Source organism: Bison bison, unplaced genomic scaffold (assembly GCF_000754665.1).
Source record: "Bison bison bison isolate TAMUID 2011002044 unplaced genomic scaffold, Bison_UMD1.0 scf7180017864194, whole genome shotgun sequence".
Taxonomy (NCBI): Eukaryota; Metazoa; Chordata; class Mammalia; order Artiodactyla; family Bovidae; genus Bison; species Bison bison.
The window spans coordinates 1,963,816-1,991,676 of NW_011494766.1; the positions used below are offsets into that span (position 1 = coordinate 1,963,816).

The 27,861-nt window shown below is 38.0% G+C and overlaps 1 protein-coding gene across 1 annotated transcript in view; it reads left to right on the forward strand.

Annotated features, from left to right (window-relative positions):
* ARL8B (ADP-ribosylation factor-like 8B) overlaps positions 1-27,362 on the forward strand; it is a 55,017-nt gene extending 27,655 nt beyond the window's left edge. Inside the window, exons 2-7 of the mRNA XM_010844131.1 lie at positions 13,634-13,714; positions 15,052-15,125; positions 15,757-15,850; positions 19,331-19,398; positions 19,699-19,769; positions 24,839-27,362. Coding sequence (XP_010842433.1) covers positions 13,634-13,714; positions 15,052-15,125; positions 15,757-15,850; positions 19,331-19,398; positions 19,699-19,769; positions 24,839-24,888 — 438 coding nt within the window. The 3' untranslated portion in view covers positions 24,889-27,362. The remainder of the gene's footprint in view (positions 1-13,633; positions 13,715-15,051; positions 15,126-15,756; positions 15,851-19,330; positions 19,399-19,698; positions 19,770-24,838) is intronic.
* The last annotated feature ends 499 nt before the right edge of the window (positions 27,363-27,861 follow it).

Below are 27,861 nucleotides of genomic sequence, written 5' to 3' on the forward strand. Positions count from 1 at the left end.
CAGCTAGGAAATGGCATCAGATTGCTTGTGTTTTGAGTTGTGATTTCCTTGTCTAATCATTCTGCTACACCTCCTTTCAGAGTCCTCAGCTGCTGCATGTGTTCAGTCCATGGTTTTTAGTTACATTCAGAGAAAGAGCCAGGGTGGAGTGTGTTTACCTAAACTTAACCAGAACACTGTGAACTATTTTGTGACATCACATTTCATGGACCCTGTGTGATGTTTGTTGATGGTAACAAATATTCAGTGCTTCCACTGTACCTGTAACCAGTGCCTGAAGCAGGCGTTGCTCTAAATGGTGTATATATTTTAATTTAATTAACTTGAGATAGAGACTTGTTATCTTCATTTTACATTTGGAGAAAGAGGGACATTGCAAAGGTAAGGAACATGTAAGAAGGACCTACAGCTAGGCAAGTGGTAAGACCAGGGTAATAACCCAGTATGATTCTCTCCAGAGTCACAGGCATCCAGAAGACTAACATAAACATCCATTACCTGAGAAAATGAGCACGACTTCTTACAGTAAATCTACAGCCCCTGGGATAATTTAAACTATACTCAAATGATTATTAATCAGTTATCTGGCTTTACTTTTCTATGATGGGCCTTTTTAATTACATTCAAAATACTCTTTTTTTTATTCTTTTGATTCTGGCTTACTCTAGTAGATCTTCAATAGATCAGTAAAGACTTGACTTTTTTATTTTGTTTTAAAGAGTTCAGAATTCATTTTACCATTTGTGGATTGCGTATTTGTTGTGATTTCCACTAGTGTTTTGCTTAAGACTAGGAACTCTTGCTACGTACATAGCTCATTGATTTTGTAGCTTTTGGTTGGTTCTAGGAATCTTCCTTTTAAGTTTAATCATGGAAGTCTATTTCAGGATTTGAAGGAAAAATTTTTGTTTTTATACTTTTTTTTGAAACAGGCTCTATGTGCACACACAGAAGGGCATACAGTGGAAAATAAGTCTCTCATTTTAGTTGCCTAAATACCCAGTTCTTCACCGAAAGAGGGAAAGAAACTTTTAAATAGAGGAAATTACTTATTTGCTTGGGCACATGTGCCCATGGTGTGGAAAGTCAAACTCTTGACAGTGGTAGTTTGCAGCAAAGTCAGGATGTGTTACAGGATGCCAAGCAAGGGAGTAGGAGGCAGGCCTCAGATCCACTCTACTCAGTGTTGAGTTAGGCTTTATTTTTTGATTTCTAAAGGAGGAAGAACAAAGAGGCTGGGATTAATCATTGTCATGTGACATTTCTGTGACATTACTTAATTGTAGATTTGGGAGTCTGGTTTATGATTATCTGGCCAGATGGTCCATGGCTTGGGGGCCTGTTGGCTCATCTTGCCCTGGAGAACAACCTGAGTTTGTTTGTTAGTGATGATATGTGTGATAGTAGTTTTAGGACATTAATGATGTTATCAACAGTAGCAGTTTTAGTCATCCAACTCTGGTTGATTAGTGTTTAGTTAGCACAGAATTGAGGTGAGAGGTTCCATGAAAGGGAATAAGGTTTTGAATAGAGTAATCTTAAACTTTGTAAGGGAACTTGGTTTTAGGGAGACTCAGTTTCAAGTATGTTCGTTTCTGGGCTCTCTGTTCTGTCCATTGATAAATGTGCCTATTTTTGTGCCAGCACCGTAGTGTTTTGGTTACTGTAGCTTTGTAGAGTAGCTTGAAATCAGGTAGTGTGACATCTTAAGCTTTGTTCTTCATTTCAAGATTGTTTTGGCTACTTGGGGTCTTTTGTGTTTTCATATAGATTTTAGAATTATTTGTTCCAAAGAATTATTTGTTCCAATTCTGTGAAAACTGTTATTGGTATTTTGATAGAGATTGCATTGAATATGTAGGTAATCTTGGGTAGTACAGTTATTTTAATATTTACTCTTCCAATCCACAACCACGATATGTCATCTTCCATCTTGTGTCATCTTCAATTTTTTTTTTAATTAAGCTTTTTATTTTGTATTGGGGTGTAGACAGTTAACACTGTTGTGATAGTTTTAGGTGGACAGCAAATATTCCATTTCTTTAATCAGTGGCTAATAGTTTTCTGAGTAAAGGTCTTTTACCTCCTTAGGCAGACTTATTCCTAGATATTTTATTCTTTTTGGTGATTTTCTTTTTCCTTGCTTTCTCTTTCTTATAGTTCATTGTTAGTGTGTAAAAACACAACAGATATCTGTATATTAACTTTGTATCCTTCACCTTTACTGAATTCCTGATGAGTGTTTTGGTGGTGTCTAGGATTGTTTTATATGTGGTACCATGTTACTACAGTGACAGTTTTACTTTCCAATTTGGATTCCTTCTGTTTCTTTTTTCTTGTCACTTCCTTAATGAAAAGGTATTTGTTAAAAAGGAAGGTAAAAATGAAAAAAGTAGGTGAATTGTTTAGAGACTTAACCAGTATGATAGTATGAAGGCCTGAAATGTGGAATTGCAGCTGAGCTATTTCAGACCCTAAAAGATGATGCTGTGAAAGTGCTGCACTCAATATGCCAGCAAATTTGGAAAACTCAGCAGTGGCCACAGGACTGGAAAAGGTCAGTTTTCATTCCAATCCCAAAGAAAGGCAATGCCAAAGAATGTTCAAACTGCCACACAGTTGCAAAGCTAGCATCTCAAAGCTAGCATCATCTCACAAGCTAGCAAAATAATGCTCAGAATTCTGCAAGCTAGGTTTCAATAGTATGTGAACTGAAAACTTCCAAACATTCAAGCTGGATTTAGAAAAGGCAGAGGAACCGGAGATCAAATTGCCAACATCTGTTGAATCATAGAAAAAGCAAGAGAGTTACAAAAAAAACATCTGCTTCACTGACTACACCAAAGCCTTTGACTGTATGGATGACAACAAACTTCATAAAATTCTTCAAGAGGTGGGAATACCAGACCACCTTACCTGTCTCTGAGAAGTCCTTATGCAGGTCAAGAAGCAACGGTTAGAACTGAACATGGAATGACAGACTGCTTCCAAATTGGGAAAGGAGTACATCAAGGCTGTATATTGTCACCCTGCTTATTTAACTTACATGCAGAGTACATCATGTGAAATGCTGGGTTGGATGAAGCACAGGCTGGAATCAAGATTGCAGGGAGAAATGTCAATAGCCTCAGATATGCAGATGACACCACCCTTATGGCAGAAAGCGAAGAGGAATTGAAGAGCCTCTTGAAAGTGAAACAGGAGAGTGAAAAAGCTGGCTTCAAAAAAAACCAAATATCATGGCGTCTGGTCCCATCACTTCATGGCAAATAGATGGGTAAACAATGGAAACAGTGACAGACTTTAGTTTCTTGGGTTCCAAAATCACCTCAGATAGTGATTGCAGCCATGAAATTAAAAGACACTTGCTCCTTGGAAGAAAAGCTGTGACCAACCTAGCATATTAAAAAACAGAGACATTACTTTGCCAACAAAGGTTCGTCTAGTCAAAGCTATAGTTTTTTCAGTAGTCATGTATGGATGTGAGAGTTGGACCATAAAGAAAGCTGAGCACCAGAGAACTGATGCTTTTGAGCTGTGGTGTTGGAGAAGATGCTTGAGAGTCCTTGGACTGCAAGGAGATCCAGCCAGTTCATCCTAAAGGAAATCAGTCTTGAATATTCATTGGAAGAACTGATGCCGAAGCTGAAGCTCCAATACTTTGGCCACCTGATGCCAAGAGCTGACTCACTGGCAAAGACTCTGATGCTGGGGAGGATTGAAGGCAGAAGGAGAAGGGGACGACAGAGGATGAGAAGGTTGGATGGCATCACTGACTTGATGGACATGAGTTTGAGCAAGCTCCAGAATTGGTGATGGACAGGGAACCCTGGTGTGGTGTAGTCCATGGGGTGGCAAAGAGTTGGATGTGACTGAAGTGAACTGAACTAATGCTAATCCCCACCCCCCAACCCTCACGCTTCTGAGTTTAGAATCTGCTTGATCCCACATGTGAAGATTATGTAGGATAATTTTTTTTTAATGTGAAGATACAAGTGTATTTTACAGATGTATAGTGGACTTTTGATGTTCATGGGAGAAATACATCCAGACATTAATGACTTGATAAGTTAGCCAATTCTGTATATGCTCAAGCGCTCCAGCACTGATTTCTTTGGGAGCCCTTTTTTCACGTTGTTATTTATTTATTTTTTTTCACATTGTTATTACATCATCAGAATTTCTGACTGAGTGAAAACGCTGCACTGTGATGTGGTCTCCCAGTGGTTGACTAGGATGCTCACTGTCAAATTGTTCTACAAACAAGTTGAGTTTTCTTCAGCAGTTCTTTGGAGATACTGTGTTGGCACAAAAGTTCTTTTAAGTTTTTCTGTAAGATGGTAATGGTACAAGACCCTGAACGAACTTTTTGACCAACCCAGTAGATGTGTAAAACCATTACTAATGTGCTGTTAATGCAAGTTATGATGAAAATTATGATGGATATATGAAATAGTAATCAGAGACTTTTTGAAGTGAATTTTCTTCAGGAATAGAAGTTTGCAGGAATGAAGGTTTTCAGGCTTCTAATAGAAGTTGTGGGTTTGAGGACATTTTAATCCTCAGGAGTTGTCTTTGTAAAGGAGATTGCTGCAGAGTAGCTGTCTTGCTATTAGCAGTGCTAGTGGTAAAGGACCTGCCTGCCGATGCAGGAATCATAATGAGACTAGGGTTTAATCCATGAGTTGGGAAGATCCCCTGCAGGAGGGCATGGCTCCCCACTCCAGTGTTCTTGCCTGGGAAATCCCACGGACAGAAAATCCTGGTGGGTTACAGTCCATAAGGTCACAAAGAATTGGTTATGACTCAGCAACTAAACAACAGCCACAACTCCTATTGGACCATAAAGAAGGGAGTGAACAGTCATAGGTGTGTGTGAATCAGTACAATTCAGATTCATCATCTATGTCTGCTGCTGCTGATTGGATCATCTATGCAGCAGAGTTTTAGAACTAGCCTGCCTCCATCAGAACATCCAGACCAGAGTTCATAAATGCCTCATCTATGTGCATAAGACAGATGAAGGAAGAGCACAGCACTCACTGTGCCCAGGTGGAAGCCGCTGCCAGTCAGTTGGAGTTGGCAGAGCAGATGGAAAATATTGACATCTAGAGCAGAGTCTCCACAAGGGGCCTGTCCATGCCAGATCCTAAGGATGCTTTTTTATCTTTTTGGCTAGTGTTTTTGAAGAGTGAGAAGCTGTTTTGACTATTGTTGCAAATTTTGTCCTTTTTTGAAGGATAATATTATAAATTTATGATTTTGCTGAAGGTTTTTATTACTTGATTTCCTTCAGAAAAATAACTTAGGAGTTTAGTTTATTCGGAGTTATAGCTCTTTTTCAGAATTTGGGCCATTTGAAGATGAGAGGCCTTAATTGACCATGCCCTAAGAAACCTGAAAATTTTGTGTGCTACTTAATTTTGTTTGATAAGGACTGAAGAGAATCCCTCCATCTTAAAACAAACTAAAGTCAAAACCCACTGGGATTTTGAGAGATGTTATTCTTTGGTTAGTAAGATTTAACTCTCAAATGAAGCTTAAATATGTCCTTTTAAACTGATGTCCTGTGGGAAGGAATTATGTCTGTAGTTGGAAGTAATTCTGGGTTTGCGCTTAAAACTGATAACAAATTACAGTTTTTTCGGAAATTAAGGAAAATTGTCCAAAGATTTCTAAAAAGAAAATGAACATGATATGATCCTTGATATACCGCTGTACTGAATGATTATACCTTTTCTAGCCCCTTAAAAAAAGAGAGCCTCAGATATGACATATGTGTTCACAGTGGAAACTATGAAGTGCTGAGAGAGAAGAGAAGAATATGTATTAAGTGGGATAGTTTTCACCCAGAAGAGGAACTTAGACTTGGGAGAGCACACTGTGTTTAATTCATTTCCCAGCTTATACATAAATATTAAAATATAGAAAATCAGTAGATTTAAAAATGCCAATTTCAAAGCCTAGAGGCTTTTCCTTTATATAGAAATGATTAAATATGGATTTTTCTATTAGAAGACATTTGTAAGTCAGTATCCTTTTAGAACATTGAAGGACAGAACTAGATTAGCAGTGATTTGTTCCTGAACTAGTTGTCATAATTTCTTAAGATTGAATCTGTTCATGAGTTTCACTAATATTATAGTAGGAAATTTATTTTTTTAATTCTAGATGTGTCCTAGATATGATACACAAGAAGGTGATATTTGATTATCCTGTTTAAGAGATCTTTCTTTGGAAACAATTTCAAACTTACAGAAAATTTGCAGGAATGAAAGCACTCCAAAAAACATTTATAGACCCTTTGTTGAGGTCAGACATGTCACCTCATTGCTGTAGCCTTCATGTACTGTGTATGTCACCCTGTATAAGGAAGATCTCTGTGTGCCATGCCCATTGTTCCTAGATGTTTACATTTGTATTTTCTGAGTTTAGGAATATTTTCTTACGTGACTAATTTAGTTGCCAACTTTATTGTGTTTTTTAAAAAATGATATCTCATAGATGTTATCTATCACTATTTTGTCAGTTGACCCAGTAATGTTGTTGATAGTTTTTTTGCTCCCCAGCAGAGGATCCAGTCTAGGGTCAGGTACTGCATTTAGACATCCTGTCTCTTTAGCACCTTCTGTCTAGTCTGAAACATTTTAGAGTTTTGATCTTTTATGACATTGGCATCTTTGAAACTCCTCCTCTCCCCATGCCTTTTAAATACAACGTTCCTCTGTTTCGGGTCAGTCTGACGTTTGTTCATGATTAGATTTAGTTTATGCCTTCTCAGTTGAAATACTTGGATGTTGTGTCCTTATGGTAATACTTCTTTGGGCACATGAAGTCCATTTGAGAAGTCCATGTGAAGTCAAGATTTTGTCTTGATTTCTTCATTGTATAATTACTTGTTTTTCCCTCTGCAGCTGATGAGTGGTTTGTGAGGTATACTTTAAGACCGTTTAAGGAATGGAAATACCTTATTCCTCATCAAGATTTTCTCCTAGATCTACCTTTCGTTTTAAATAATTCCAGCAAAAGTGGGTTGCCATTCTTTTTTTTTTTAACTATTGTAGTTTGAAACATAAGAGTAATATTATTAGCAGTAATTTAACTTATTAGTGAAAATACAAGAACCAAATAATGATACAAACTAGGAAAATGGGTATTAGTAATGAGTTTTCCAATTGAATTAAACGTTCTTGGAAAAAAAAGTGAATTACTTGTATGTTTATTTGCTTTATCTTACTTGTCAAATGTGTAAATTTGGGCAGTTTAAATGATTTGCGTCATAGTTATGTTGTTTAAAAAGAGAGACGACTGCTCTGCTTAGCATGTGAAAGTAGTTTCTTTTGGCTGAGAGGAGAAATGTAGTCTGAATCTTTTGTTCTTGCTGTTTATCTCATTCTGTCTCTACAAAGTATCTTGATAACTAAAACCTTAAAAAATAAAAAGATTCTTAGAGAAAAACCTGTGAGAGATTTGTCAAAGCAGGTATTTTTCCACTTGTGTTTAAAGTTTATTGAATTGGATCAGACTGCTGCTAAAGAGAAACAGATCAAGCAAAGAGAAGCTTCTCCCATGTTGTTCACAGCTTGATTTCTGCATTTGTTCATTTATGAGAGCAACTGTAAAATCTCATCTGTTGCATCTGGAATCTCTATTTTAAAGCACTGAAATGTATGGGTATTTCACTGTGTTCTCACAAGTGTCAGAGACCATGGTATATGAGCAGCCAGTGCTTGCATGGTGCGTTTCTACCTTAATCTGGTTACAAAGAATAAACACCTTCCCCATTCTTACTGTCTTAGAGTATGGTCAGTGAAGTGTCCTTTCACTAGTACAGGTCCTCTGCCTCATGTTTCTGCCTTCCTGGGGTTAACCATTACCTTGGTTCTTCTCTTTCCTTTTCTTTTTGCCTTACTCATGCGATCCACAGTAATAAATTTAGGTAAGCTCTGTGTACTGGAGTTGACGCAAATAGAACTTTATGGGACAAGGTCTGCTTTTAGCCTTTGGTATACTAATGATTTTGGGGGGAGAAAAAGTCACATTTTTCCTACTCTTGAAGGCATTAATCACTTGACTATATTTTATTCAATTTTAATTTTTTTTAACACCAAGAACATTTTATATTGGGTTATAGCTGATTCACAGTGTTGAGGTCATTTCACTTGAACAGCGAAGGGGGCTTAACTATCCATGTACATGTATCCATTCTCCTCCAAAACCCCTCCAATCCAGGCTGGTACATAACACTGAGGAGAGATCCTTGTGCTGTACAATAGGTCTTTGTTGGCTATCCATTTTAAATGTAGCAGTATATTTTAAATGAGAGGCCTGTGAATAAGCATAAAATAAAAAGCAAAGACATTAAAAAATCTTTGCCGACAAAGGTCCGTCTAGTCAAGGCTGTGGTTTTTCCAGTACTCATGTATTGATGTGAGAGTTGGACCATAAAGAAGGCTGAGCGTCAAAGAATTGATACTTTAGAACTGTAGTGTTGGAGAAGACTCTTGAGAGTCCCTTGGACTGCAAAGAGATCAAACCAGTCAACCCTCAAAGTTATCAACCCTGAATATTCATTGGAGGAACTGATGTTTAAGCTGAAGCTCCAGTACTTTGGCCACCTGATGCAAAGAACTGATTCATGGAAAAGACTGATGCTGGGAAAGATTGAAAGCGGGAGGAGAAGGGGACGACAGAGGATCACATGGTTGGATGGCATCACCGACTCGATGGACATGAATTTGAGCAAGCTCTGGGAGTTGGTGATGGTCAGGGCAGCCTGGCGTGCTGCAGTCCGTGGAGTCGTGAAGAGTTAGACACAGCCGAGCAACTGAACTGAATTGAACTGATGAATAAACATAAAACCATAAATGCTAGAGCTGTAAGTGACTTTGGAGATAGTCTTCCAATTTCCTTTTCTTCTAGTAAGATAGCTTAATCCTGAAGGTAAGATGACTTGTGTGTGGTTAGTAATTAGTGTAACTGGTAATAAGATTCCTCGATCTCGAGGGTATTTTACCATCTTATTTTGCTTCAAATTTATTTTGTCCCAGCCAAACAAATTCCAGAGATATAACCTTGTGACTCTAGGTGTGCATAATAGCTGCAGTTTCATCCATTGCCCCAAAATCATTGTGAGTGCCACTCATGATCTTGAATTTGTGTTAAGTGAAGGTCAGTTTATATTTGATATGCTATTTAAGAAGACAGGTATGAAAACATCTTTTTATTTCTCTTTATAGATGTTAAAAATAATGTGACTTTGAGCAAATAGCTTAACCTGTCATTGCCTTGGTTTTCTCATCTGAAAAATGAGGATATTGCCACATATTTCATAGGGTTGTTATAAGGATTAAGTAAGTTAATATTGATTAATATTTACTGAGTATTTAGACCAGTGCTTCATGCTATGTAAGTATTTGTTAAAATAAAGAGCATGATACACAATTAAGTAGTATTTTTAAAACATCTACTTGTTTCCTAAATTGCTAGTCTCAGTTTAGTGGCATTTTGACAGCATAGAAATAAATTCTGTTATTTAGAGCACAACTGCCAACTGAGTGGTTTAGTCATTCAACACAAGCTTTGAAAAGTGACAATTAAGATTTGACACTAAGAAAGAAGTAGAAAACGCTTCCAAATCTATAAAGTTGTTGTTCCACAAAATCCATTCATCAAAGCCAACAAATGTTTTTTGAACAATTATGCTGTACTCAGGACATTTGGAATTAAAAACCCAAAGATATGATTACCTAATTTTCAGCCTTTGCAGGTTATCAGTGGCAGGTGAATGAGGGAAAACTATGGTTAACATCTGCCAGCAGTGAGAAGTAATGGTGAAGAAAGAGATGAACAACTAAGACAGTTCAGGGTCAGCTGAGTATACTGCAGCCCCTACATCATGATCGTAATCATAAAATTTTACTGCCAGAAGGGCCTGTGAGGATTATGGAGTTTAGTTTTCTTGTTTTACAATTTGTAAAATGACCCTGAAACACCAAGAACATATTCAGTCATATTCCAAGGATTGTGAAAAGTTAGCCAAGTATGTACTGCACCTTAGAATGCTTCGTGTGCAAGCTGTTGTAGAAGTTTGGGTGCCAAAAAACTTCAGCTTTGATTTCTGCCTGCCTCATTATGTATAGCTTCTTTTCCTAATGATACCATATAAATGAGGCATTATCTCAGACCTCTCCTCAGATATTAGTTAAAGCGTATTATAATTCACAGTGGCGAACTTTAAGAAAAATAATCAACCACTGTTGAGCAGTGTGACCTTGGGAATTTATTTCCTGTTCCATAAAATGATAATGATTGCCTTCACTTACGTCACACAATTTTTTATAATTGTGAAATGCACAAGATATAAAATTTACTATCTTAACTATTAAGTGTATACTTCAGTACTAATAAGTACATTCACATTTCTTTGTAGCCATCACCACTCTCCATCTGTAGGACCTTTTATTTACCCAGCCTGAAATCCCATACCCACTAAGCATTAACTCCCTGTTTCCACCGCTCTAGCCTTTGGCAACTACCATTCTACTTTCTGTTTTTATGAATTTAACTACTGTAGGTTTCTCATATAAATCGAATCATGAAGTTTTTGTCTTTTTTGTGCCTGGCTTGTTTCACTTAGCACAGTGTCCTCAAGGTTCCTCCATGGTGTAGCATGAATAAGGTTTTAAGGCTGAATAGTATTACATTGTAGGAATAGACCACGCTTTGTTTATTTGTGCATCATCAGATGGACTCTCAGGTAGCTTCCACATTTTGGCTATTGTGAATAATGCTGTGAGCATGGTTGTATAAATATCTCGGATTCCTACTTTCAGTTATTTTGGGTATATACTCAGAACTGGAATTGCTGGATCATGTGGCAATTCTATTTTTAGTTTTTTGAGGAACTGCCATATTGTTTTCATTCTCCCACCCCTGACAACTACTGATCTTTTCATTTACTGTTTTCTTTTTTTTCATAATATCATATTGTTGGAATCATGCAGTATGTAGTCTTGCCACATTGGGTCTTTCATGAAATATGCATTTAAGGTTCCTCCATGTTCTTCGTGACTTAGTTGCTCATTTCTTTTTAGTACTGAATAATACTATATTGTCTGGATGTACCAGTCTTATCTGTTCACTTACTGAAGGGCATCTTGGTTGTTTTAGGTTTTAGCAATTATAAACAATGATGCTGTAATCATTTAATGTGTGGATTTTTTTGTGGACTTAAGTATTCAAGCCCTTTTGGTAAATACCAAGGAGTGTGATTGTTGGGTTGTATGGTAAGAATACGTTTGGTTTTGTAAAATACTGTCAGCTGCCTGCCAAAGTAGCTGCACCATTCTGCAAACCTATCAGCAGTGACTGAGAGTTCCTCTTGCTCCACATCCTCATCTGCATTTGATGTTATAAAAAAATACCAGATTTGGGCCACTCTAAATGGTTTGCAGTGGTATCTCATTGTTCTGAATTGCATTTTCATGGTGACATATGATGTGGCGCGTCTTTTCCTGTGCTTCTTTGCCATCTGTGTATCTCCTTTGGTGAGATCTTAGGCTTATATTTTAGTTGGATTGTTTTCATATTGTTGAGTTTTAACAGTTCCATTGTATATTTCCAGTAATAGTCTTTTATCAGGTGTCTTTTGCAAATATTTTTCCCCTACTCTGTGGCTTGTTTTGAGTCTCTTTGACATTGTCTTTTTCAGAGCAGAAGTGTTAATGAAGTTATTAGCTTATTTCCTTTATAGAGCATGCCTTTGATGTTACCTTTGCTCATGTTTTAATCAGGTTATATGTTTTGTTCTTTTGTCATGGCTAGTTTTGATATATGTACATTTGATATCACAACTAAATCTTCACATATAAATCATATATGTGAAAGTTCTGAAAATTATACTGTTTGACAGGTGAAAATAAAATAGTGATTATGGTTATATTAACATTTTTTCTAAAATTAGCCCAAATGCCACTGAACAGTAGGGGAAAAGAAAAAGGAGTAGAACATTTTGGGGGATATGTAGAACAAATTAGCTTGTGAAATTGGAATTCATTGTGCTCAGTACTTGTAGACATTTTGAAATGAATGTGTGGCTAATAGTTGGCCGATGTTAGGGACTTTAAAATAGTCCCATTTTGTTAAAGAGCCCCGTGTTGATAGAGTTCATATTCCCAAGTCGCAAAATACATAATATATAAAATCAGTATTAATGTGACTCATTAGGTGTACTTCACTAGAGGATATAAAGAATGTTTGAGTGGACAGACATATGTGCTTGGGTGGAGAGACTTGGTTCAATATCAAGAGTTGATAAAAGGCAGGCAGTATTGTAACAGAAATAATTACTTTCTAAAGTTTATTTCAAATGTGAGCAATGAACCACATTTCTAAACATTCCAAATTCTTGATCTTCTATTTAGAATAATATATAGATAAGCTACAGTAATTTGTGTAATCCTAATTTATTTCCAATTGGAAAAAAACAGACTAATGGAAAAGAATTGAGGACTCAGATATAGAACTTCCGCTATATGAAATTTGCCATTTCACGTCCGTGTAGTCAGGAAAGTGTGGATTTATAGATCCATTTGTAAAATGGACCTTTGTTACACTGTGTAATCATAAACATTTATTTTTTTATTTTTATTTTTTTTCATAAACATTTAAAAATATAAATAGTATTAGAAGATACTTAATTTTGGTCTCTGACAGGAAGGTCATAAACCAAAAAGAGAATGGAATTGAATAGAATAGAATCCTACATAAAAGGAGGATCATCTTTATGAAAAAACATTTTGTAAGCATTATTAAAAAGCTGACTCAGAAGAGCAACAGTGAATTTTAACAGTATTGTCAATATAATTTCAGTGCTACAAATAGAAAACTCTAACCATTTGCTTCTGATTTACTTCTGCCTTGTATACAAAAAGTATGTATAGGTGGAGGAAATTTACATAACAGATTTCTTAAGTAGTTGTACAGTATTTTTCTTAAACTTAAAAATATGTAAAATTTGCATTAGTTTCGAAAATATCTTTAAAAGGAGAATGTCTATGAATGAAAAAAATGCATCTCTTCAAAATCTATGGCTATGAGGAATATTTTCTTAAGGTTACCATCACTAAAAAATTAGTTACTTGCTTAGAGCCGAAGAACTGATGCTTTTGATCTGTGGTGTTGGAGAAGACTCTTGAGAGTCCCTTGGACTGCAAGGAGATCCAACCAGTCCATTCTAAAGGAGATCAGCCCTGGGTGTTCTTTGGAAGGAATGATGCTAAAGCTGAAACTCCAGTACTTTGGCCACCTTGTGTGAAGAGTTGACTCATTGGAAAAGACTCTGATGCTGGGAGGGATTGGGGGCAGGAGGAAGAGGGGACTACAGAGGATGGGATGGCTGGATGGCATCACGGACTCGATGGACGTGGGTTTGAGTGAACTCCGGGAGATGGTGGTGGACAGGGAGGCCTGGTGTGCTGCGATTCATGGGGTTGCAAGGAGTCGGACAGGACTGAGCGACTGAACTGAACTGAATATGGGTACAGAAGTAAAGTTGATGTGAAAGGTTGTACAGTGTTGCAGTTTTAATAAGTAACAATTAGTCTAACTTCAAATGTTTTCTTTCATTCAGTCAGGTCAGTTCAGTGAAGATATGATACCTACAGTGGGCTTCAACATGAGAAAAGTAACTAAAGGTAACGTCACAATAAAGGTACGTCAGCTGCTTGCCATACTTGATGTAAATTGTTAGCACATACAAATTAGGAGTTTTTCTGTTTGTTTCTTTGGTTTTTACATGAGTATTGGCAGTTCTTAATTGGGCATGTTCCAAAAGAGTATAAATTAATTTTTTTCCTTCTTTCTCTAATAGATACAAATGTTTAAGTGTTGAAATGTTAAGTCTCATAAAAAACTTTGCATATGGGTTGGCAAAAGTAATATTTGGGATTTAGATGTTCCTAGGAAATAAAAATCCCATCTTCAGAGTGTTTGGAATGTAATATTGTATATATTTCATGAATAATTTATGTTGAAAGAGAGTAACTGTTTATAATATTAGTAACTTAGTATTGTATTTATGGTAGCAAATACAGTAACCTAGTTTTCCTTTCTTTACTACTAAGCCCTAAAATTAAAACTATAAAACAGTAAAAAATTAATTAGTTTAACATAATTTTGTTTCTAGAATAAGTTTGATAGGTTTGCATTGTGGACTGTTGGACCAGTTTTTAATTTATTTTTATTATTTTTGACTCCTTTGTTCATGTGGGGAGTTTTGCTTCTACAGCCTGAACCCTATGGCCGTTTTATCCAGTTCTTGTGGCTCACAGAAGCTGTTTACTAAATTCTTTCTGTAGCTTATCTAATGAAGCTTCTAATGTCTCATGTGTATGTCATTATGCATGCGTCCAGTGTTGGTAGCTAAACTGGAAGCCTTTTGAAGATAAACATCATGACTTAAGACCTTTACATAGCCCTACAGAGTAGCCATAATGGTGAAATGACTGTAGTCGGTGGCTTTCATATGGATAAAATAATTTTATATAAGAAAAGCACCTAGGTAGGAATATTTTCTATGTTATATACGGAATAATTGAAAATGATTACATTCTAATATATATACCCCATCAGACAATTAAACTCTAATAGATTCTGAATGAAGTGTTTTTTTTTTCTCTTGGACTTCAAATGTGGATGGTGCATGATCATGCAGATTCTAAGAGTACTATTTTTTAAAGAATAGGTTTTCAGTATTGGAAATCTATTGGTTAACAGGCAAAGAAAGTGTTGCCCCAATATGAAATCTTTGCCACGCAGCACGTATTAGATCTAACGTAAACATATTAAATACGGACTTCAAGTTCAGAAATGGCCCCAAGAACTTCCACATCAAGAGCTTGTTTGAGCTCAGTTTTTTCCAAAGCAGTTTGGCTCTCACATTGTGGAGCTGAGCATATCTGCTTCATTTTTTCTCTTCTATCTGCAGCTTTTTTCTTCACTGTGTTATTTGAAATATTGTTATTAAGATTTGTCTATCTTGATTTGAAGATTTGGGACATAGGAGGACAACCCCGCTTCCGGAGCATGTGGGAACGGTACTGCAGAGGAGTCAATGCTATTGTGTAAGCTGCCTCCCTTCCACCCTGACCCCCTGGTCCCCCATCCCCCCTTATAGTCAGTTTAGGTTTCAAGGGAATAAGTCATTTTTCATACTTTTAAAGGCTTAATTTTAATTTCTGGCAGTAAAATCTTTTTTAGGTATTTTCTTAGTATAATTTCCCATTAACATCAGACTTTAAAAAGTAATCATCAAATGAGACTTTTTTTTTTCTCTATGTTGCTAAGAGCTAATGGATATACATACATGTTTTACTGTCATGTCTTAGCCCCCTAAAGAACAGTCTGTTTCTCTGCTTATTTTATTGATGTGTAGTTGCTTAACAGTATTAGTTTCAGGTGTACAGCATAGTGATTCAGTATTTTTGCAAGTTATATTCCATTATGGGTTATTGAAAGATAATAGGTATAATTTCCTGTGCTATATAATATATCCTTGAAGCTTATCTAATTCTGTATATAGTAGTTTGTATCTTTAGGACAGTCTTAAGTATTTTGGGGTGATAGCCTTTTAAAATCTAGGACTTAATTTTGATCAACAGTTTCAGTAGTATAAATTAAGAAAATTAAAAATTTGTTCATTGTGATCATTAAAGAATATGGTGGAGGCATTTTGAGATCACTTTTTTTTTTAAGTTACATGATAGATGCTGCAGATCGTGAAAAGATAGAAGCCTCTCGAAATGAACTACATAATCTTCTAGATAAACCACAGTTACAAGGAATTCCAGTAAGTATGGTTAATTTCACATTATATGATTATAATATTTGTAGTTATATTATTAAAAGTTTAATTATGCATTTTTGTTAATTATGTTTGAAATCAGTAGAGTGTCTTATTTGTTTTAAAGTCTGGAAAGCTTATATTTACTGAGTATCCATCATATGCTGGGCAGTGTGCTATTTAGTCATTTCTTAACAAGCTGTTCAGTGAACTGTATGTAGTAGAAGCAGTGGTTAGTCCTGGGGAAGTAGTAGTGAACAGAAGTAGATAGAAACATGCTTCTTGCCATCATGGAGCTTATGGTTTAATAGGAAACTAGGTAGATGATATGAAAATGGCTTGAATAATGCAGCTCTGATAAGTGCTGTAAAGGAGAGATTCAAGGGGCTTATGGAGTTGTAAGTTACAGGGCAGATTTGATACAGTTTGAGAGAAGAAGGAAAGATTCCCCAAGAAGTGCTACTTGAGCTGAGGTGTGAGGGATGTGTAGGCATGTGAGGGATGTGACAGTTGGAGGAAAAGAGAGTTGCAGGCAGAGGCTCTTAGGCAGGAGGAAGTGGGGTTTGTGAGGAGGCTGGTGTCTCTAGAGCGCTGAGCAGAGTGGGCGGGAAGAGCATTGTGAGCCTGTGACAGCAAGGGTACTTCAGGAGGCTGTGCTGGGTGGGACTGGGTGTTTGAAATGCTCAGACTTACCTAAATCATTCTTACTTCAGTTTAAAAAATGGATTGCACGGGGACTATTCCCACATGGTGCTATGGTAAAGAACTCACCTGCCAGTGCAGAAGACGTAGGAGACACGCGGGTTCGATCCCTGGGTTGAGAAGATCCCCTGGAGAAGGGCATGGCTACCCTTTCCAGTATTCGTGCCTGGAGAATCCCTTGGGCAGAGGAACTTGGCGGGCTACAGTCCATGGAGTGGCAAAGAGTCAGACACAACTGAAGCAGCTTAGCATAAGGAGGACAGTTTTAGGAAGCTATTGAAACAGTTTTCAAGTTCAAGACAGTTTTGAACTTGTCTTGGCAAAATAGAGTACCATGGATTGGGGTGGTCATAGACAAGGTTGTGAGAAGGAAATAAATGTGGAGGCTGTTTAGGAAGACAGTCCACCAGACTTAGCAGGGAAGATAAACAGGATAATTCCTAGTTCCTGGCTAATATGGTTAGATGGGAGGTGGTGCCATTTGTTGAGTGAAAAAATGCTGGAAAAGGCCTAGGCTTTACCCTCATGACAAGGTCATGAGTGTCAGATCTCTGAAGTGTGTTATCTCAGTTAATCTTCACAGTGTACTGAGGTTGATGGTGTGATCCCTCCTGGTAACAGTTGTTACTTGCTCAGGATCACATGGCGACTAGTGTATTGCACAGCCAGGTTTGAATCTGTTTATTTCTGACTTCAAGGCCTGTCCTTTTCCGTCTGTATTAACTAGTTCTGCATGTTGTTGTTCAGTTGCCTAGTCATGTCCGACTCTTTGTGACCCCATGAACTGCAGCATGCCAGGCTTCTCTGTCCCTCACCATCTCCTGAAGTTTGCTCAAATTCATGTTCTTTGCATTGGTGATGCCATCCAGCCATCTCATCCTCTAACACCCTCTTTTCCCTCTGCCCTCAATCTTTCCCAGCATCAGGGACTTTTCCAGTGAGTCAGCTGTTCGCATCAGATGACCAAAATATTGCATACCATAAGTAAAAAAAATCTTGTTCCCCATGAGAGTTCTTAGTAGCAAACAGTAGAAAGCTGTTTAAGTAGAGAGGAATTCATTGAAACAATATTGGGTAGTTTACAGAGTCTTGAGAAGGCTTCCCATAACCGTGTTGAGAAAACACACTGGAACAAGGGAAGGCTGAGCAGCTGCTAGGACCACATCCAGATTGACATCATACAGTAAGTCTGGTGACCCCACACAGTTGGTGAACACCAGACACAATCACTCCAGTTGGAAGAGCATTTAGTTGATGCCCCTTCTGTAGCAGAATGGGTTCAATATTCCTGCTTTCTTGTAAAACTGGCTCTGCGTTCAGAGTTTTGGTTGATCGTAGATTATATGTCCATTCTCTAGCAGAAAAGAAGGCTGGAAAAGAAAGTATCTACAGAAGCAATAGCTTTATTGGGAGGCAGAGTCATAAGGTGGAAGATTTCTTTGTTTGTTTTTTTTTTTTTGAAAGACTTTCTTAAATGTAGGAAGAGGACTAAGATGCCAGGCAATCCCAAAACTGAGAACTGATCACAAATGACCGGGATGTATTTTTTTTTCAACTCACATAGATCCAGGTTGAGAACCTGAGATGACTTAGTAAGACTAATGAAAGTGTTAGTCACTCAGTCGTGTCTGACTCTGTGACCCCATGGACTGTAGTCGTGAGGCTCCTCTGTCCACAGGATTCTGTAGGCCAGAATACTGGTGTGGGTTGCCATTCCCTTCTCCAGTGGATCTTCCCAACACAGGGATCAAAACCTGGTACTTGCATTGCAGATGGATTCTTTACCTTCTGAGCCACCAGAGTTTGGAAAGGGGTAAGAATGGGAGAAGGGAGGACAGGCTGCCCAAGGGTGCTGAGATTTGGCTTTTGGCTCTCTGACCCCTACGATTTCAGCATTCTTTCAAGAGCTCTTGGTGCTCCTTGCACTCTGTGCATCTTTTCTTGGCTCTTTCTTCTTTGTGAGAAAAAGAGTCTAGGGCCTGTGAGTAGAATCAGTCACAGTATCTGGAGTTGAGGGTGGGGGTGGGACTTGTATTAAGTGAAAGAACATAGGTTTGACACGTGTTTGATGAGGCGACAAGGTAGCCATGGTGTGCACTCTCCTAGGCTTGGTCAAAGATACAAGTTCTTGGAGAACATTGACTCAAAGTAAGGATGTTATCAAATACATTATGTGTACTCATAGTTTTTGCTTTTTGTAAGGCAGAAAGGAGATACCTGGGAAAGACAGATGGTTTTGGAATGCCCCTCTCCACTTTCCTCTTTTTGCAAAGCACATCTAGTAATCACATGACACATTTGTTCTCAGAGTTGATGGCTACTGTATTTATCCTGGTTCCCAAACTTACCTATTGTCTTAATATTTATACATGATATTTTATAGGATGGATATAGAATTTTAAAGTCTTATTTACATGTTTACTGTTAGATTAATGCCTAACAGGTAATAGTGGTTGAAAATCATGCCTCTACCCTTGGCAGTTAAGATCATATTCACATTTTGGTGAAGATTTGTTAAGAAATAACAGAATGCATACCATAGACTTAGAATATCTTAAATAGAAGTTGGTAGCCACGTATTGAATTAGACATCTGCGTGGCATTAATAGAAGTTAGAGTAAATGCTTATTTGAATTACGAAGTGAATGAGATAGGCCAGTGGTCATGTAAATATGCTTTTAATACTGTGGCATGCAGTAACCTAATTTTACTGTGGACACATGTGAATATGCTTCTGTGACATTTTCTTACATAAAATTTACTCAGTGACTTTTCTTTTTAAAGGTGCTAGTACTTGGAAACAAGAGAGATCTTCCTAATGCCTTGGATGAGAAACAGCTAATTGAAAAAATGTATGTCTTAAGAATGAATGATGGTTTTTTTTTTTTTTTTAATTGGTTCTATTTTGCCCACAAAATGTACTATTTTTTTGTTTTGTTTAGCTTTGCTCCATTATTTAGTAATGATCATAGCCCTGTTTTGGGGTAGATAAACTTGACATACTAGAGAAGTAAACCCGTAAAATTTTATTAGTAATAACATAATTTCTTCAGTATAATAATTTAAAAGAACAAGTAATATTGAGCATAGAGAGACAAGATGACAATTGTTTTAAAAGCCCAGACTTACTTTCCTAATTCTGCTTCTTACAGGAATCTGTCTGCTATTCAGGATAGAGAAATTTGCTGCTATTCAATTTCTTGCAAAGAAAAGGATAATATAGGTAAGAAATGACGGATATTTGTGGAGAAGTTGATATCAGTAGAAGGGATGTCTCTTTCTTTTTACTGTTTATTACCTGTATTTCTGTTTACTTGATTTCTCCTATAAAGTACTATTGCTTTTGCCTCAGGAAAAAGAGTAGACATTATACCTTTTAGCAACAAATACAGTATCCTGACTCTCCTCTGTGCTATTTAAAGAAGTAAATGCAATAAAGACATGAGATTAATTATGTGCTATCAGCTTATTGCATTTTTGCAGAGCTAGTGTCTTAACTGTGCTTCATAACAGAATGACGTTCTTGAAATAAGACTTAACAGAAGTTGGTTTATAGACACTGTAAGGATTTTACATTTATCAAACCATATATTACTGCAGTATGTTAGCACTCGCAACTATAAGCCAAAAATAACCCTTTACCTACTTAATATTCTGTATTAATTTCCTAGGACTGCAAAGTACTACAAACCGGGTGGCTTAGAAACAGCAGAAATTCGTTCTCTAAGGTTGAGGAGGGTAGAAGTTTGGTATCAGTGTCAGCAGGGCTGTGCTCTCTATGATGGCTCTAGGGGAGGATCTTTCCCTGCCTTTCCCTGCCGTGGGGCTGCCAGCAGTCTTTGACCCTCCTTGATTGTAGCTTTGTATCTCCACCCTCTTCCTCTGGCTTCAACATGGCTTTCTCCTCTGTGTGTATGTCTGAGGGTCTATTTTCTCTTCTTACAAGGACGGATGTTACTGCACTAGGGGCCAACCCTAATCCAGAATTACCTCATCCTGTGTCTGCAAAGACCGAATTTCCAAATAAATTCTGAGGTTCTGGGTGGATGTGAATTTTTAGTGGTCACCATTCAATCCAGTACAGTATCTGTAAAGAATAAATATGTCTGACTCAACTTCAGTCTCTTAATTTGGTGAGGTATTATTTAATTAAAGTGTATTGGCATGGAGAAGATCAGAAAGTTAAAAAAAGAAAAGAAAGAGAAGTGTTTGACAAGATGAAAGGCTTTTCTGTATTAGCTGCTCAAGTGAAAAGACCCGTAACAGTGCAATAAAAAATACTCCCTAGTAAAAGATAACTTTGTCACAAAAGCTTCTCAAGCCATCTTGTCTGGCATGACGGACTCCACTGAAGTCTGAAAGGAGAGTTTGATGCCTGTGCCTTGAAGCAGATGGGTAGGAACCTAGGGATTTTCATGGCTCCTCACTTCTCCCAGTTGGTGGTCACTGGTGAAAAATTTTCTCTCAGTGGGTCACTATAGAAAAAGAGGCTCTCCATCAGGGCTGCATTGTGACTAGAAATAGCGTGGGCTTTGGAGTAAGGCAGCCTCAGCGTGGAACACCTGGTCCTAAGTTCCTTTCTCATTGGCCTTGGACAGAGCACTTAAACTCCCAGATTTCTGCATTGTAGTCATCTGTAAAATGGGGATGGTGGCAGCAACTTCAAAACTCTCTTGCAGGAGTAAGTAAAAAAATGAATTGCAGTGTTTAACTTGTGGGGGACATCACAGGAGTATATTCGTTTTCTCTTGCTGCTGTCAGTCAGAAGTCTGTCACTGACCTTACTGAGCTAAAGTCTAGGACTAAAGTTACAGGCGAGCTCCTTCTGGAGACTGTAGAGGGAAGAATCCATTTCTTGGCCCTTTTCCTCTTCTAGAGAGTGCCTGCTGTCTTGGCTCATGGCTCCATCCCCATCTTCAAATTCTCTCTCGCTCACCATTCTTCCATAGTCATTTCATCAATTAAAAAAGTATATCAGAATAAAATGTAATAAATCAATAATGCCAAAACAGTGTGTTTAAAAGGTTTTTTGACACTTTTTCTTTAGCCTTTATTCAATATGTATTGTTTCTCCCTGTACTTAACTTTTTTTCCCAGTCATTTCCAGTCTGTATCTCAGCTCCTGCCCTTTTCCCCTCAGACCTGCTCTAATTCGCTTATAGTAATGATGGTTTTTGTCACTGATTCTGGGCTTCCTTTAAAGACCACCCAGAGCAGTCTGAGCCCACTACATTGCTGATGGACACAAACTCTCCTCTGTTAATTACATAGAATAAGTGACTTGTTATTTTGGGATCATCTAGTTCATTTGAGAACAGACTGTCCCAGCAATTAGGGTTACTTCAAGTTTATTTAAAATGTTTTTCCTATATTGAGGGGAACTCTTGTTAAGTTTTAAGCTGTGCCCCCAAGAGAGCATTTACTTACACAGCAGAGGTTTTCACGGAGGGATTATTTTTCTCCCAGAGACATTTGGCATTTTTTCCCCCTGGAAACTCTTTCAGTTGTCTTAGGAGGAGAATGATGTGGCATCTAGTGGGTAGAGACCATAGTGGCCTTAAACATCCTCTCGCCTCCAGAGCTGAGAAATGTTCGGCCTAAAATGTCAGTAGTGGCAAGATTGAGAAACCCCGTTCTATACTAACCAGTATTTTTAGTACGTTGTGCTATTCTGTAAATCCATTACTCCCTTAAAACCCTTATTTTCTGCTGTGACAAACTAGTCAGATACTTTGCTCATTTATGAAGGAAACGCAGGAGATCTGATGAGACCTTCTTAATGCTTTTTAAGCCTAATCTTCACAGTTTACTTCAGAGCTCCATGGTCACCAGGTTTGTGATTGTAGAACTCCTGGTTCACTTCATGTTATTATCAAGCTCAAGGAAACTGATCCACTGTTAACTAGATTCAAAATTAGTTTGTAAAACCTGTTTATTTGGAGCGAGAAGTGCAACAGCCAAGTCAGGCTTCTTGAGTGAAAAATCTCAGAATACTCTCCTTAATTTCAGCTTTTGTAATATATTTTAGTACCAAATTTATGAATTTTCTAAATTGCTCCCTAAAGTATTCATTGCACATGGGTTGGGTTGTGTGTTATACTTGCAGCTTTTTAATGGGGAGCATGAGGTCCCTTAGTTTCATTAGTAATATGTCCTCAACCTACGCATCAAGTGAAGTCGCTCGCTTGACTCTTTTTGACCCCGTGGACTGTAACCTACCAGGCTCCTCCCTCCATGGGATTCTCCAGGCAAGAAGAATACTGGAGTGGGTTGCCATTTCCTTCTCCAGGGGATCTTCCAGACCCAGGGATCGAACCTGGGTTTCCCGCATTGCGGGCAGACTCTTTAACCTCTGAGCTATCAGGGAAGCCCTACGCATAGGGTAGATTATTTCAGGGAAGATGGTCTTTTTGAAGATGGTTGATACTTGTGGCCTTATCATAGAGGTAACTACTCCTTCATCTGAATATCTTACTTTTTGCCTTTTAGTCTGGTCTTAAGGATTCATCTGTCTTTAGGGTGTGACTTAAGTCCAGTGTCCATAGGTTGGTTGGTTGGTTTTTACCATGTGTTTCTTAAATACTTAAACCTTGTCATTTCATTTTCACATTTCCCTTTGCCTCCTTTCAGTTCTAGTGATTGTGGCTTTGCTCATATCACACACTGCTGTCCTCCTTTTGAAGTGCAAATGACCTGCTTCAACATTGTTTCCCCAACTCTGAACAGGTTGTGTCTGTTCACATCTCAGCTCTAGGCTCTTCTTTGTATACAGTGTTTGGCTTACAGTTTCTGTAATGAATGTTAGCTGGAAAATTGGGAGATTGAATATTTTCCAGGCTTGGAGAAGAGAGTGCTGCTTCTAGTAGATGCTTGGGTATCCTTTATGCGGGTAACACATTTTAAAGAACTCAAGGGATAGTAATTCAGTGTTTTGATTTAGCTGCCTTCTGTCAAAAGTGCTTTTCCTGCCTATTCTCAGCCACTGTAGCTTCAGTTGCCACCTCCACAGTGGTATCTCCATTTCTTCCTCAGATCTGTACAGCTGAAACTACCTGCTGAACGTCTCCATGTGTTAACCTTCTGTACCTCAAACCTCATGTGCTCACTGCCAAATTCTTTGTCTTTTTCTTTCCCAAATCTGTTCTTCCTTTAGCCACTGGGTTAGTCAGCAGCTGCATGATAAACACACTTATTCAGGCGAAAAGATTATTTCTCACCCACTGCATTTGGTCAGTCCTGTTAGTTCTGTATTTTAAATATGCTTCCCATTTTATTCCTCTGTTCTTACAACACCCGATGTGCTTCAGGCCTTTGTCCCTTTGCTGTTTGTGTTGTGAATGATCAGTCTCTATACCGGCAGCCCTCCCAGGTGCCCTCCTCCGTTGCCATTGTTGAACTTGCTACAGTGAACTTACAGTTTACAATAAACAGTATAGCTTTCCTGCTTAAAATTCTCCAATGACTTCCTATTGACTTGAGAATGAAATCCCAACTTCCGAGCCTCTTAGAATGGCGCATAAGGGTATCTGGCTCTCTCTAGGCCTGTGGTGCTCAACTGAAGACAGCTGTGCTCCACAGGGGCTGTTTGGAGATCCCTGGAGACATGACTTGTTTTCACAGCTGGGGGTGGGGGTGGTAATAATGACATCCTATGGTCGGGGTTATAGATGTTGCAAAATATTCTACTATACACAGGAAAGACTTCCCCTCCACCTTCCTAGCAAAGAATATTCAGCCCCCAACGTCAGGGTGAGCTTGAGAACCTCTGCTCTAGCCTTAGCAGTGAGCGGCATCCTTTCCCCATCCCTGCGCTTCAACCACCTATCACTTGTCATCCATCCAGAGCTCAACATTTTGTTTATTCTTTTGCGCTTTCTTATGCCTGGAATTCTGTGAGGGCCATCCTCCAAACCCAAATGATACTTGGAAAGTAGAGAGGGGTTCTCCCATCTCTTTGGATTCCTGGAACTTCACATACAATACCTGATCTTACAGGCAATCATTAAACTTTTGAATGAATAAAGAAAGGCACATGCTGTTCTGTACACAATTTAACTTTTAAACTGGAGACTGTTCAGTTCTTCGTGTTTCCAGATTAACCTCTCAAAGGTCAGGTAATGAAGAAGAGTAGTACAGATACAGATATCTATGTATTATAGTAGTAGAGAGGCAGAAAAGAAGAGGGCGGGCCTGACATGCTTTGAAATAGCCGCATTTTAAATATTATCTCTGATATCTCGTTTCTTCACTTTGATGTCTTAACATCTTCACTTTTTTTCCCTCCATCTTTAGATATCACACTTCAGTGGCTTATTCAACATTCAAAATCTAGAAGAAGCTGAAGCATCTCCTGAAGTCTTCCAGTCCTTCCTGGCTCTAATCCTAGAATTATTGTCCGTTCCTCTGAAGTACTTCCCAGAATACGGTCCTTCCTAAACCCAAGAAATTGCCTTTTTCAGAGTTTATTTCTCATGTGCACTGCTGAAGATGTGTATCCCTAATCCATCATAAAGAATCAGCTAGAGTTGTCATGATAAAGTCAACACACACAAAAAGACTTCCTATACATACTTGTCTTTAACAGTGTGTAGAGCTTTTTTTTTTTAAACAAAACAAAACACACTTTTGACCATCTTAAATCAAGAAAAATTGCATACTTCTGTTCTGGTCTTTCTGGGCCAGGTTTTTCTATTGGTTTTCGGTAAATGTCTATCTATGATATTTCATTATAGAGTCCAGTAGCTTAATACTGATACTGACTTGATACAGCATGACGTTTCTAGTGCCACACACAGTATTTAGCAAACCTTTAGCCTGACTCCTGTGGGATAGAAACATGATGTTTATATATCTCACAAATGCATGTGAAATGTATAATTACACCTTAGGAATTTAAAAAAATGGTCTGCAAAGAGTGAGCAGAGGCACCAGATGAATGTTGTTATTGGTTCTTTACACTGGGAAGATCTTAGGCAATGAATTTTAAACACATTCTGCTCTGTGAGAATTCTTCATCTCCAGAAGGCAGCTGGGGGTACGGGAGGAACTGAGGCATGCTGTTTTGTATCTGTCCAGATCATTACTTCTATATTTTTTCTCCTTTTTTTTCCCCTGGTTCAACACACTTTTTTAAGGGGTTGGGAATTGAAGATTTTCTCAAAAGCTTTCATGAATTTAGAGCATTCCAGCCAATATAATAAAACGTGTTAAGAATGTCAGACTGTTCACACACCTGTTTGTTCTTTCTCTGTCCAGTTATTAAACCAGTGTTGCTGCATGACACTCTAATTCTTGACTTTTTATATCCAGTCGTAAAGTTGACTTTCAGCACAATAGATACTTAGAGACAAATAAAAAGTCTTATTTTTCTCTCTTACCGATACAAGCTTTGGCACTGTTTTGTCTGGTGCCATTGGACATCCTGATTATTGTGACAACTCTAGACCTGCCTGCTTTCTCTGATGTATCATGCCCAGTGTCCGCAGGTTATTGAATAATCACACAGAGAGTGGAGGAACCAGTGCTGTCTATTGTTTGCTTCTATGCTACGGAGATGTGTACAGACTTCCACGAACATGTTTTGTAGCTTAGTTATCTCCATACACATAAAGGGACATATGAAAACTGGATCACTTGTAAATCGTTACTTACATAGCCCACTGTAGTAGCTAAAAGTCTGTGGTACACCTGCTTATGTGTTGCCTCACACTGTGTGTGATTTTGTTTCCTTTGTTAAGCAGCACTCATGTAGACAGTGCATTTCCAAACGTGTTGAGCACTCAAAGTGCAGTCAACCGTAAGTTCTTTTAATGATACCAGTTTTAATTTATAGACTGCCATGGCCTTAAAAATATTCTGTACAAAATACTGCACCGTGTTGCACAGACCCTACTTGCTTTCCTCCACTCACATTTTTATGAGCAGAACCTCAGCTTTTAAAATTGTTCTTACTCTTTGATGCATGTTGCATACTTCCCTGATGGGATGGATGGTTCTGTAAATAAAGGGATATGTAAACTTGCTACTATGTATCAACACCATTAACGGTCACTGTGAACCATTACAAAGAATGTGGCAACTTGCTTGTGCCTGAAAGGAGGAACCAGAACTAGAATGTGTGACTTTGCGGGGACCGCATAGGTTCGTTTAATTGACCTACAGCTAAACCGTAATGTGTTTGTGTGTCTCTTCATTGCTTCCAGCGTTTCAAGACATCCAGACACTACTACCAACATTTTCCTGTGCACTAACTTCTGCATGTGAAACTTAACAGTTACTGAACTTTGTAAATACGTGAATTTTTTTAATTTAGGTGGATGCATTTTTTTTGTCTGTTTACTGCTCTTCTCAGCTTTATTCAATAAACTTGCATTTTGAGGGTTGTATTGACAGTTTGAACTTAAAATATGCATCATGATGGAAGGTGCTGACACATTGGAAAGGGGTTGAAAAGATACCATGAACACAGTCTGTAGAACATGTGCTAGAAAGAAATCAACTCAGCTGTCAAAGAAGTGGGTCTGTGGGGCAGTTAAAATTGAAATAAGCACTTAAATATTCACAGGACTGACATTGCGACTTGTGGGGTGGAGGCAATGATATTGCTTGTAATGGGCTTCCCTGATGGCTCAGTGGTACAGAATCCACTCCCAATGCGGAGACTTAGGTTTGATCCCTAAGTCGAGAAGATCTTGTAAACTGTCACAATACACCAAATTTAGGACTTTTTGAAAATAAGTGGCAAGAGCTAGTTAAGCATTTTGTAATCCAGTTTTTAAAATCATAACAAAACTATTAATAAACTGAAATTGCAAGACATGTCTCCTTACTGACTTCAGTTCCAGAATGAAAAGATTTAAAAGTATCAAACGTGGTTTTCCCAGAGGGGCACACTTCTAAAGTAAAACATTTGATCTGTTTTGTTTCGTATGTTATCTTTCACACTGTGAAAGTGAACATTTATTCCATCAAAGCTATTGGGGAAATGATCTTATGTATTTTTTCAGAGAAGTTCAACTTGGCTTTTCTTCCATATCCACACTGTCACTCTGTACAACCATACAGTGTTGGTCAGTGACATGTGTGTTTTTACATTTCTAGGATAGAAGTAACCGGGCATCAGGTTTAAGTTTTTTATTGAATTGGTGGAACCGTATAGTCAAGCTACCAATTTGGTCCTCAGCAGCTTCCTACTAAAGTAGTATTTTGAAGGAGGCGTGTTTTAGGAGCAGGGTGGGGAGAGGATATAAATTTAGCTTACTTTACCCTCAGTTCTAAGTCTATGTTTACTTTCAAAAGTTGAGACTTCTAAAATT